Genomic DNA, 12,323 nt, shown 5'->3' with positions numbered 1-12,323 from the left:
AGGGGCCGCTGGGGGCGAGGAGGAGGACGCTGACCGCGCGCTCCGGCCACTAGGGGCTCTGCGCCCTCCCCCAAATACTCCAACTGGCCCCCGCGTCCCCTCCAATCTCTCTAACCTCTCCCTGCTTCACCCCTTCCCCCAAACACTCTAGTGCAACGCAGCTCTACCTCTTCTCCCTATTTACCCCAGTCCCGCCTCGCCTCCTCTCCTCCTGGGTCTAGCTCTAGCCCCACCTCCTCTTTCATCAACTCCTTCTCCCCTACCAGGGTCTCCCACACCTGCCAGGTTTACCCCTCTCCACGGTCATCCCCGTCCTGAGCAACCTCACTCCCCTTTTCTCAGCGCCACTCAGAGTTCCACTAGATCTCCCAGGAGCCTGTCTCCCTCCCCCACTGCCTAAGCCTCACCCAGACCACCCCTCCCCACCCTCCCATCACCCAATCCTAATCACCCCTCTCCTTCTTTCCCGGACTCAGCTCTTCCCACTCCATCCTCCAGTCTCCTCCTACCACCTCCCCTCCTCCAATGATCAAGTCTGTCCCCTCCAAACCTCCCCCTCCCCCCCTTTACGAAGCTCTCTTCCCCACCAGCCCCTCCCCCAGCCCTACCTCTCTGGCAGCATGTCTCCCAATTCTCCAAAACACCCAGTTGCTCCCTTCCCCCTTTCTATTCTTCCCTCGGTCCCAGCTACCTGCCCCATCGGTCTCCCCGCACACCCGCTCCCCCAGCTTCGCCCCGCCTCACCCAGCACGCGGAGCTCTGCGGCGGCGGCGGCGAAGTCGCGCGTGCGGGGCTTGTTGGCTCGGCAGACATAGACGCCCGAGTGCCGGGGGTGCGCGCTGGCGATCAGCAGGTTGGTGCGGCCCAGGACGATGACGTCCGTGGAGATGGGCTTCCCGTCTGGGGGAGAAGGGAGAGCACTGAAGGGGTAGGTGAGGACTGCCCCTCCATCCACTCCCCGACCTCGGGGGGCCCCTCTACACCCGGGTTATGAGACCATAACAGTGCCTGGTTGGAATCTCAGTTCTCCTACTCGCTAACCTAGTGACGGCCTTTGAATCTTAGTGCCTCCCTCTGTAAAATAAGGAGGTAGTCCCTCGCTGGAAGGACTGCTAGGGGGTGGGATGAATAAGGTTTGTGAGAACCCTGGCACAGTGCGGGCACATAACAGGTGCTCAGTACACTTGTCAATGACTATTACCATTGTTGTTAAACTTGATTTCTTACAAGGACACACTCCTGAGTGGAAAAAACACAAATGGCCAAGAAACACATAAAAAGAGCTTTCAACTTCACATAATCAAAGAAATGCACATCAAAATACAGATGTTCATTTTCATATTGGGAATGTGTTTAAAGACAATAAGTTGCAATGCTGGAGAAAGAGTAAATGCTGATAGGACTATACAGGGGCTCCACCTTAACCTAGAAGCCAGGGATTTCACTTATGGGCACCTGTCCTGGGGAGATGTGAAGGGCTGATCACTGTAGTGTAACTGTAATAGTGGACAACTGAAAAGGACTTAAAATTTTAACAGTAGGAACTGGAAAATTGCATTACAGCTATATTCAAATAATGGAACATTATCCTATATAATAAAAGCCCAGTGACTGAACGGGGAAAGACCAGAACGACAGGTCGACCAGTTGCTATGATGCACACTGACCACAGTGGGAGCGCCACTGGGCTGACTGGGATGAGTGGGGAGCAGCTGCTCAGAGGGCAGGTTCACAGCCACTCAGCTGAGTGGGATGAGCGGCACTCCCACAGCGGGCAGATCCCCACAGGCCATGCCCAGCACCAGTGCACGAATTCCATGCACCGGGACTCTCTATATATAAAAGCCTAAGTGACTGAATGACTGAATGACCAGTCAACTGGTTGCTATGATGTGAACTGACCACCAGGGGGCAGGTGCTCAATGCAGGAGCTGCTCCCTGGTGGTCAGTGCGCTCCCACAGCCAACCTCCCACGGCCAGCCAACCTCCTGTGGTACCTCCCCCCCCACCACCACCCCTGGCCAGCTGGCCCTGATCAGCCCTGATTGCTGGCCAGGCTGAGGGACCCCACTGGTGCATGAATCCATGCACTGGGCCTCTAGTATAGTCATAATTATTTTTTGAAAAAGTTTTAAAGATGGGAAAATGCTAATGAGATGCTGTTGAATGAAAATAGGGCTTGGAACTGTAAATTCAACATGCTCTCAATTTCAGGGGGAAATGTACATGTGCAAAGAAAAAAAAAATCTGGAAGAGAATACACCCATATGTTAACAGTTTTTATCTCTGAATGGTGAGATGTTTTCTCTTTCTGCTTTTCGCCAGTTTTCTACAGTGAACACATATAATGTTTGCAATAAGAAGAAAATAAAACAAAAGTCCCTTCCCTGACTTAGTGGAAAAGTAACTGTGCCCAGGGTCAGGAATGAAGTCCTTTTGGGGTCTTTCTCTTCCCAGCCTCTGTCCAGCAGTGTTATTAGCTGAGTTTCTCCAAGTCAGTTCCCAAAACTACAGGTGTCAGGATCCTCTGGAGCAGCAATCCTCAAACCCTTGTTGTTACACATGAATGATGGAATTGCAGGGGACCCTAATATGCAGAGGCCTAGGGCAGGACCAGATTCTGCATTTCTAACTAGGCCCAGGTGGTAGATCCAAAGACCACACTTTCAGTAGCAAAGACCTAGGGCACTTGATTCCTGGGTTACAACTCTCTAGGTGTGAAGGGAAGGAGTCTGCAGTTTTAACAAGTTCCTGGGGTCATTCTGGCGCATGGTCAGTATTGAGAAACATTGATATTTGAACTTCTGGGCAACATCACAGGCTTCCCCCAATAATAGCATGAGGTCCCTGCTGGCCCTGGGATCCCCCTAACTCGGCAAGTGTCACAAGTCCAATGAGGCCATGCAGGTAAGGGAGTGCAAAGATTCTGGCACTGTTCTATCTCATCAGATCAATGGGAGAGGTACGTAGTTGTTGGGCTCATTATTTTTCCTTAAACTTTGTGTATTCATTGTGTACTCTTGACTGTGAGATACAAACTTACAAAAAGGAGGTAGTGTAGGGCAGTGGTCGGCAAACCGCGGCTCGGCAAACCGCGGCTTGCGAGCCACATGTGGCTCTTTGGCCCCTTGAGTGTGGCTCTTCCACAAAATACTGACTTCTGTGCATGGGCCACGAAGTTTCAATCGCACTGTACGTGCGCACCCGCACGTGGTATTTTGTGGAAGAGCCACACTCAAGGGGCCAAAGAGCCGCATGTGGCTTGCGAGCCGCAGTTTGCCGACCATGGTTGTAGGGTAACACGCTGAGCCAGGGAAGAAGGATAAAGAGGACTAGGTTTAAGACTACTTCTACCATCAGCTTGGGACAAGTCACTTCTTATGGACAAATGGAAACAAAAATAATACTGGTGCCCAGCTGGTGTGGCTCAGCAGTTGAGTGTCAACCTATGAACCAGGAGGTCCCAGTTCGATTCCCGGTCAGGGCAGATGCCCAGGTTGTGGGTTCAATCCCCAGTGTGGGGCGTGCAGGAGGCAGCTGATCAATGATTCTCTCTCATCATTGGTGTTTCTATCTCTCTCTCCCTCTCCCCTTCTCTCTGAAATCAATAGAAATATATTTAGGAAAAAATAATAATACTGGCTTTTCTTCCATTCATGACTGTAGGGAGTGGTATAGCAGAAGGACTAGCTCTACAGTTTGGGTCCTGGCTTCCTGCCTGCCTCTCAGCCTCAGCTTCCGCATCTGCCTACTGGGAACAGCAGTCCTGGCCCTCCCTCTTGTGAGAATAAACAAGTCATCTTTTCTGTCAAAGAACAGTGTAGACAGCCTCTTTTGGGCTGCGTGACTTGGCAGCCACCATGTTGGCCGCATGACTTGCCGCTCCCCTGGGGGCCGCCCTCTTGAACCGGCAAAGGCCAACCCCTTCCTTTGAATCAGCCAATCGCGAAAGACTGTGAGCCTGAGCTCCAATCAAGAGTGAGGGACAGGTCACCCGGGTCAGAATTAAAAAGCTGAGCAGCCCTGACTCAGTGTGCCTGTGCTCCCAGACCCTGTGCAGCGCACCATCCTGCAGGAGGAAAGATGTTTGCCTGCTGCCTGGCTCCCGAGTATGGTTTCTGTCCTACCAGGACCCCTGAACCTGGGGGCTCGCCTTACTTCTTACACTCTCCTCCAAGGGCTCTCGGGGGCTCTGGTGGGAGAGCAGGTGTGAGGGTTCAGTAGACTGCAAGGTGAGGGCTGGCCCAGCGCTCTCATTACCCGGATAGCATCTCCGGTAACGCAGTCCCACCTGGCACTTATCACTTGCCGCCTGATACGGTCACACTGTGCAGCTTCTTTTATGGCTGCGTCTTATCTCCCTCACCCAGACTGTGAGTGCAGAGGGCCCCTGTGGCTCTCATCTGGGTATTTTATTCACTGTGCCCAGCATGAAGCCAGGCACACAAAGGCGGAGAACACTGGGTGGACCAAGAGGCCGCTTTGTGACTAACCAGAGCAGCAGTGGGGGCCTGGTTCCAACCCGACTCGCCGGCTGTGTGGCACCTCTCCAGCTCTCACACTCCAGCTCTCACTCTCTCTCGCAACCCGGTTGTGAGGAATGAAATAAGGGGGAGAAGCTAGCTCGGTGCCCACATTAAGTAAGGTCTCAATAAGACTTTGTGAGTGGCACATTCAAAGTGCCTTGTAAAGGAAACATGCTACACTGATTGATTATTAAGTTTGTCCAGGTCCCCTACCCACACCCGGCCCTGGGAGACAAGTTCCTGCCACACCAAAGGCTGTGACTATGAAGTGGTCACCCTTAGAGCTCCGTGACTTGTGGACACATGAGATGCCACGCCCCTCCTCCCCCCTGCCCTTTCAGTTCCCTCCCTCCACTTACCCTGTCGGACCCAGGACACGAAAGGGGTGGGGTCAGCAGAGGCCACGCATTCCATCACCACACTCTGTCCAGACACCACGGTTGTGTTCTCCGGAGCTGCCACAATGACCACGTCCTGCCCCCCGGTAGACGCCAGGGACCCTGGAGAGAGGGCAGACCAGCAGGCAGTCTTACCATTAGGCCCATTAGGTGCCTTCACATGTGTACTTCCCCTGGTGCCCCTGGCGAGGCAGGTGGGGCAGGGAGCAGCCAGGGTTCCATCTGACAGATGGGGAAAGCAGCCATGTAGTTCCCCAGAACTGGGACTGGGGCCTCTTCCTCTTGGAGCCAGGAGAGGAATAACCTGGTCTCCAGCACACCGCCCCATTCTTCCCTGCCGCACTGAACCCACCCTCCAGGACCGTCAGGGTCATGAGCAGACTTGGAGTCAACAGTCATAGTTCCTAGTTCCAACACTTATCATCATCATCCCGCTGGGTGACCTTGGACAAGTCCCTTCTCCAAAGGGTCTCCAGGCCCCATGTGCGAAAGGTATGGGATGGGCTCGAGTTTCTGCTGGCTTGGCAGCTCCCTGAGCACTGATGCCTGCCAAGTTCCAAGTAGCAAAGGGTAACCCCCCAGTTCCCTGAGCCCCCAGAGGGACAGGGACCAGGGCTGCAGGGCACTGACACCCTTCCTCAGATGCCTTACCTCCCCACCTGCCCCCAGCCCTAGATGCTCCAACCAGCCCAAGGGAGCACAGGGTCTCCACAGGAAGGGAACCCTGCATTGGGAATCCAGCCCAGGTCTCTCCCTGACTTGTTGCATGGCACTGCTTCTCTGGGCTTCATCACCTCTCCTGTCTGATGGGAGTGATACCCCATCACCTCTTTGAAGGCAGGGCTTGGACCTCTGAGGCCCCTCCAAGCTGACTCCAGAAACACCCTGGCTTCCCCCAGCGGTGGGCCCCTTACCTCGGCGGGCCACACGGAGCAGGGCCTCCTGGCTGAAGCGCTGGTGGGCTGAGTTGGTGGCCACGCAGCGGTAGGAGCCTGCGTCACTCTCCTGAACGTCCAGGATCTGGAGAACCCCGTTGGGAAGAGTGATGAGCCTTGGGAAGGGGAAGAGGGCACCGGTGAGGTGGGCAGGAGCTCTACAGGGAGGGTGGTGTGCCCAAGGTGGGCCTCCCCACTCCAACCTGAAAGACCTACAGTGTCTCATTTTCCAGCCTCACTCATCATTTTTTAAATGCAAATTAGAACTAGAAGATACCATCTTCACCTATCAGATATGCAAAGGTCAAACGGTTCAATAACACCCTACTTGGATGAAGGAATGGGGGGAAGGCACTCCTGTCTTGTCAGTGGCCATGCCAATCCATACACCCTCTTTCTAGGACAAGCTGGTGATATCTTAAAAGTCAAACCTGCCTTTTGACCCAGCAGCACCGCTTCGAGGACTCTCTCCCACAGATATTCTCAAACATGGACACAAAAATGTATGCTTAACAATATTCACTCCAGCGTTGTCTTCAATAGCAAAAGACTGGAAACAATCCAGTGTCCCTCGGCGGGCCACCCGGAGCAGGGCCTCCTGGCTGAAGCGCTGGTGGGCTGAGTTGGTGGCCACGCAGCGGTAGGAGCCTGCGTCACTCTCCTGAACATCCAGGATCTGGAGAACCCCGTTGGGAAGAGTGATGAGCCTTGGGAAGGGGAAGAGGGCACCGGTGAGGTGGGCAGGAGCTCTACAGGGAGGGTGGTGTGCCCAAGGCGGGCCTCCCCACTCCAACCTGAAAGACCTACGGTGTCTCATTTTCCAGCCTCACTCGTCATTTTTAAAATGCAAATTAGAACTAGAAGATACCATCTTCACCTATCAGATATGCAAAGGTCAAACGGTTCAATAACACCCTACTTGGATGAAGGAATGGGGGGAAGGCACTCCTGTCTTGTCAGTGGCCATGCCAATCCATACACCCTCTTTCTAGGACAAGCTGGTGATATCTTAAAAGTCAAACCTGCCTTTTGACCCAGCAGCACCGCTTCGAGGACTCTCTCCCACAGATATTCTCAAACATGGACACAAAAATGTATGCTTAACAATATTCACTCCAGCGTTGTCTTCAATAGCAAAAGACTGGAAACAATCCAGTGTTCCTCTGTAGGGTGGGGACTGACTAAATCGGTTTGGGTACGTTCACACAATGGAATGCTAGGCAGCTGCTACAAAGGAGGCAGCTCCATGTGTGCCGACACAGGAAGTTTCCACAGTGCGTGTGGGGGGCTATGTGCACATATATGCCGGCACTGAGTGTCCCTGGTGATGGTGGTTGTCTCTGAGGAGGGGCCCTAGGATCCTGGGAGCTAAAAGTGGGAGAGGACTTCCTTTTATTATACAACCTTCTCTACCTCCTTCCTTCCCTGGTAAAGTCTCTTTCATTCACACTATCTCATCTGACCCTCAAAACAAGCCCAAGAAATAGAGAGGATCACATCCTTCATTTTATTGGTGACAAAACTAAGGCTTTGAGAGCAGAGCCTCACAACTGGAGCAGAATTAAAACTTGAATCCAGGTCTTCTGGTACCAAATCCCACGTGCTTCCCACCTGCCCATCTCAGCAGCCCTTAGGTGGCTGAGAATGCCAATGGAAGGGACATGGACCCCAGCAAACCCAGCCAACATGTATCCTAGTATTACTGAGGAGAAGCAGGCTGGCTGGGGGTAGTGTTCTCTGCCCTCTGGTAACAGGGGGGGTGGAATATGGTTCAGGCTAGGAAGGCCCAGGACCTTGCTTGACAGACAAAGCAGGAAATGTGTCCCATGGAGGCCAGGGGGGTGGGCTCTCCCCTGGCTATAGGCTGGGCCAAGGTCAAAGAGGAAATGGGCAGCTGTGCACTTGGTGAAGATCCCTTAGCTTGTGGGGAAACGGGGTATAAGAAAACCTAAACACAGGAGATGAGAACTAACTCAAGGATGTTGGGAGAGAATTCTTGCCCATGGGCCTGGAAATGTACTGTGGCCCAAAGACTAAGAGAAAAAACAGAAATCTGCATCCCCGCCTCCTTCACCCCAAAGGCCAACCCAACTATGCCCCAGCATCTTCCCTCACCTCCAACAGCTGCCCACATCTGTGTGGGGGAAGTCGGGGAGAAGGGACAAGGAGGCAAAGTGTGGTTGGCAGTAAAATGTTGGGCTGGTCCCAGCCTGCAGCCACAGGAAATTTCTTGGGAAAGGCCAAGTGGGGAAGCTGGCCCCTGGCTATAGGCTGGGCCAAGGTCAAAGAGGAAATGGGCAGCTGTGCACTTGGTGAAGATCCCTTAGCTTGTGGGGAAACGGGGTATAAGAAAACCTAAACACAGGAGATGAGAACTAACTCAAGGGTGTTGGGAGAGAATTCTGGCCATGGGCCTGGAAAGGTACTGTGGCCCAAAGACTAGAGAAAAAACAGAAATCTGCATCCTCCCTCCTTCACCCCAAAGGCCAACCCACCTATGCCCCGGCATCTTCCCTCAGCTCCAACAGCTGCCCACATCTGTGTTGGGGCAGTCGGGGAGAAGGGACAAGGAGGCAAAGTGTGGTTGGCAGTAAAATGTTGGGCTGGACTCAGCCTGCAGCCACAGGAAATTTCTTGGGAAAGGCCAAGTGGGGAAGGACAAGCAGGACTTATCTGGGAAACAAAACTCCCATCCCCATCCAGGCTTCTTCCACCTTATACACTCGGCCTCCAAGACCCTTCGTGCTTCCTACACTTCTTAACCCCAAGGTTCCCTGGCCTTTCCAGGGAAATTATGCTCCGAGAGCTAATACCTCATTTGACAAGTAACATGTCCTTAATGATGTGTTGAATGAATGAACGAATACCTTTTCTCAGATGTGCTGTTGTGATGGCCAACAGAGCAAAATAGAACCACTGTTAGTGTTCATCTACAGCAGGGGTGGGGAACGTCTGGCCCGTGGGCCGTATAAGGCCCGAGAAATCATTTGGTCCGGCCCTGCCAAGGCATTAGGGGTGAGTTAATTAAATGTTTGACCAAATATAGCAGGCTAATATTTAAGTTGATAATTGTGTATGGCCCTCGAATGATGTTATAAATATCCAAATGGCCCTCAACAGAAAAAAAGTCCTCCCCTGCTCTAAATCTTTTCTGTTTGGTTAAAATGTGGTTTTAGAAGCTCTGTCCCTGGAGAGAGGTCCAAGATCTATTGGTTAGTGGGGGGAAGAGTCACAAAACAGTGTTTATGAAGCAACTCTATTTTGGGAACATAAATAAATGACATGTTAGGATATACACAAAAAAGTCAAGGGTGGTAAAGCTCCCATCACTCAGGGAGGTTTTCTCTGGAAGTGGGATTACTGGGGACTTATTTGTTGTGCTTTTTTTTTTTTTAATTACAGTGAATGTTTATTAGTTTGGAAATATAAACTTTAAAAATTTTAAATGGAAAAAAGTATGTGTCTTGTACACCTTGTTCTGTAACTCCAGGCTCAGTGGCAGATTGGAGAGAATTAGCTCCAACATTTTAGCAAGTGACATCACATATCTGTGCCTCAGCTTCTCATCTGAAAAATGGGTTAACTAATTTCTGTCTTGCCTACTTCACAACCCTAACCTTTTTAACGTCTTATGAGCTCACATCAGATAGTGGACATAAACATCTACCAATCACAAACTCTAAACACATCTTTACAATGGTGTAAATGGTACACATATTTAAAAAGACTGGAAGAAATACTCAAAAATGGTAATAGCTGTCTGTGTTCAGGTGGTAGGTAATTTCCCCCCCTTAAAGTTAGCATAGTTTATCATTTAAAAATTAATTCAAATGTCAAATAAAACAAAATAGCTACTTATAGAATGAAAAGCAACCTCTATCCAAAAGGGAGGAATTCTCTTTCCAAGCCTGAGACTGAGCCTGCTGCCCTACTCCCCCGAAAGGCCACTTGGACCCAGGGATTCAGGAACACAGAAGGGATGACACAGCTGCTCTGAGTTTCCTGAGGCCAAAGAGCCTCACCCTAAGCCAGTGATGGCGAACCTTTTGAGCTCAGCGTGTCAGCATTTTGAAAAACCCTAACTTAACTCTGGTGCCGTGTCACATATAGAAATTTTTTGATATTTGCAACCATAGTAAAACAAAGACTTATATTTATTTTATATATTTAAATGCCATTTAACAAAGAAAAATCAACCAAAAAAATGAGTTCGAGTGTCACCTCTGACACACATGTCATAGGTTCGCCATCACTGCCCTAAGCCCTACAGAGATGCCCCTGGGGTCAAAGGACACTAGCTGAGGGTCACACCATGTTGACAGACTCGGACACTGGAAATGGCCAGGGCGGAAGACTGGATGAAGGAGCCCATGGAATTTGAGTCCCTTAGCGCCATGTTTTTAAAGTGTGAGTGAATGGCAGTAACAAAATGACTTCAAATGGATCCAGACACACATTTTTTGATTCCAGTGCTTATGTATTTATTTTTATGGCCACCTTCTATTTATGGTAAGTATTGCTGGTTTTCCATTTTACTGCAGTGAGATAATGCTTCTTTTTAGTATGTGTTAAGTTACAAAAGAGAGAGCTGATTCTGAGAAATGTATTAAGTAAGTGATTGTATAAATTGTTCAGGGACGGCCAACATTATAAAGGAGGTTTATGAATGCCTGGATTTTGGAAAACATTACTCTCATTGATGACTGGTTCCCATGGAAGAAAAATTATCCCCTATCATTAGAAATCAGTTTAAGTACCAGGGAGTTGCCTTAGGGTCTAGTCTTCACCATCAGTTTCAAAAATATGCACATATACCCTGACAGAGTGCGTTTATTAACTGCACATGTGCACACCCTACACCAAGGCATATGGTCTCCTTCAAACCACTGGGCTGAGTTTATGAATAGCATATTTGTACATGTACTATATCTGGGCATGTGTAAAAATACATACCTTGGGCATAATCGAGCTGCTGTTTTAGACATTTCTTTATTCCCCCACACAATGTGCTAGGACATGTGAGCCTGGCTTATTTATAGACGAGGATCACTTTTCAGAGGACTTGGGGGCAACCACTCCCAGAGCTCTGGAACTGGCAGCTCCAGGCTCCTGGGAGAGGCCGGTGGCCTCATGGAATGGTGCCTGAACTAGCTGCTGGGAGGCGAGGTCTGAATCCCACTGCTTGCTCAAAAACTTTGGGGAAAGAATTTCTCTGCTCTGAGCCACAGCTGGACCACCCGATCTCTAAGCCCACCTGCAGGGGAACTTCCTCAGACACTGCAGCTGCCCGACCACAACCCTCAAGTCACGAGAGGCTTGGGTATCATCCATGCCACGCTCTGGCACCCAGCACTCTGGATATTAGCTGTGTGACCTGGGCCAAGGTATTTCTGTCTCTGATCTTCAGTTCCCTCATTTAACAATTTGGATAATAATATCTGCCATAGCCACATGTACAGACCTAGAAGGATGTTTATTATGTGTTAAGTAAAAAAAAGTAAAAGTTGAAATATAACCCCATATTTGTTTTTGGAAAACACACACACACACACACACACACACACACACACACACACACACACACAAAGATGACTGAGCCCGGCCAGCATGTCTCAGTGGTTGAGCATCGACCTATGGGCCAGGGGGTCATGGTTCGACTCCCTGTCTGGGCACATGCCTGGGTTATGGGCTCAGTCCCCAGCGTGAGGCATGCAGGAGGCTGCTGATCAATGATTCTCTCTAATCATTGATGTTTCTCTCTCTCTCCCTCTCCCTTCCTCTCTGAAATTAAAAAAAAAATGACCGAACAAAAAAACCAGTATGTACAATTTCTCAAGAGAATATGTATAAACATACAGGGGAAAGTCCAGAGGACAGACATCAAAACTAACAGTGGCTTTCTATGGGTGACAGGATGATGAGTAATCTTCGTTCTTTTTTATTTATATGAATTTGAAAATGCATTTTCTAGGAATATACACTAAAAGAGGATAATATGAAAAACAAGAAATGCCTACCTCGAAGGATGAAGGGTTAACCGAGTGGCTTTTCCTCTCTCCCATTCTCTCAGGGGGGAGGCGGCTGCCAGGAGTAGGCTCTCACTTGGTTCTAACCCACCAACTCCCAGCAAGCACCACCAGAGAGCAGTGAGCAGCCTCACATTTGGAAGGCATGGAACTTAAAATGTCAGTATTCCCATGGTCCACTCCCTAGGAATGCTCATTCATGGAATGCTGCAAGAGGGGCTCTGGGCAGATGAGTCTAGGAAGTGTCTGGTTAAACAAGCTAAACAGGTTTTCTATACAGGACTTCTCAGTGCCTTGTCAATTCCAAGAGAGAATTTATAGGCAGTTTCCTGACCTTGACTACAGAATAGTGTTGTCCCCCCCCCCGAAAAAAAAGGGTCTCTTTTGGGACTAATTTTCTGCAAAGAACATACTTTGGGAAACAATGATCTAATCCAA

The 12,323-nt window shown here is 50.1% G+C and overlaps 1 protein-coding gene across 1 annotated transcript in view; it reads right to left on the bottom strand.

Moving 5' to 3' along the window:
• Positions 1–12,323, bottom strand: part of IGDCC4 (immunoglobulin superfamily, DCC subclass, member 4) — a 41,386-nt gene that overhangs the window by 14,731 nt on the left and 14,332 nt on the right. The window contains exons 4-6 of the mRNA XM_005861124.2: positions 5,839–5,975; positions 4,886–5,026; positions 609–900 (exon numbers count right to left, since the gene is read on the bottom strand). Of these exons, the coding sequence (XP_005861186.2) occupies positions 609–900; positions 4,886–5,026; positions 5,839–5,975 (570 nt within the window). The remainder of the gene's footprint in view (positions 1–608; positions 901–4,885; positions 5,027–5,838; positions 5,976–12,323) is intronic.

Source organism: Myotis brandtii, unplaced genomic scaffold (assembly GCF_000412655.1).
Source record: "Myotis brandtii unplaced genomic scaffold, ASM41265v1 scaffold144, whole genome shotgun sequence".
Taxonomy (NCBI): domain Eukaryota; kingdom Metazoa; phylum Chordata; class Mammalia; order Chiroptera; family Vespertilionidae; genus Myotis; species Myotis brandtii.
The sequence above is the reverse complement of the archived record's forward strand: the minus strand, read 5'-3'. Positions and strand labels throughout refer to the sequence as shown.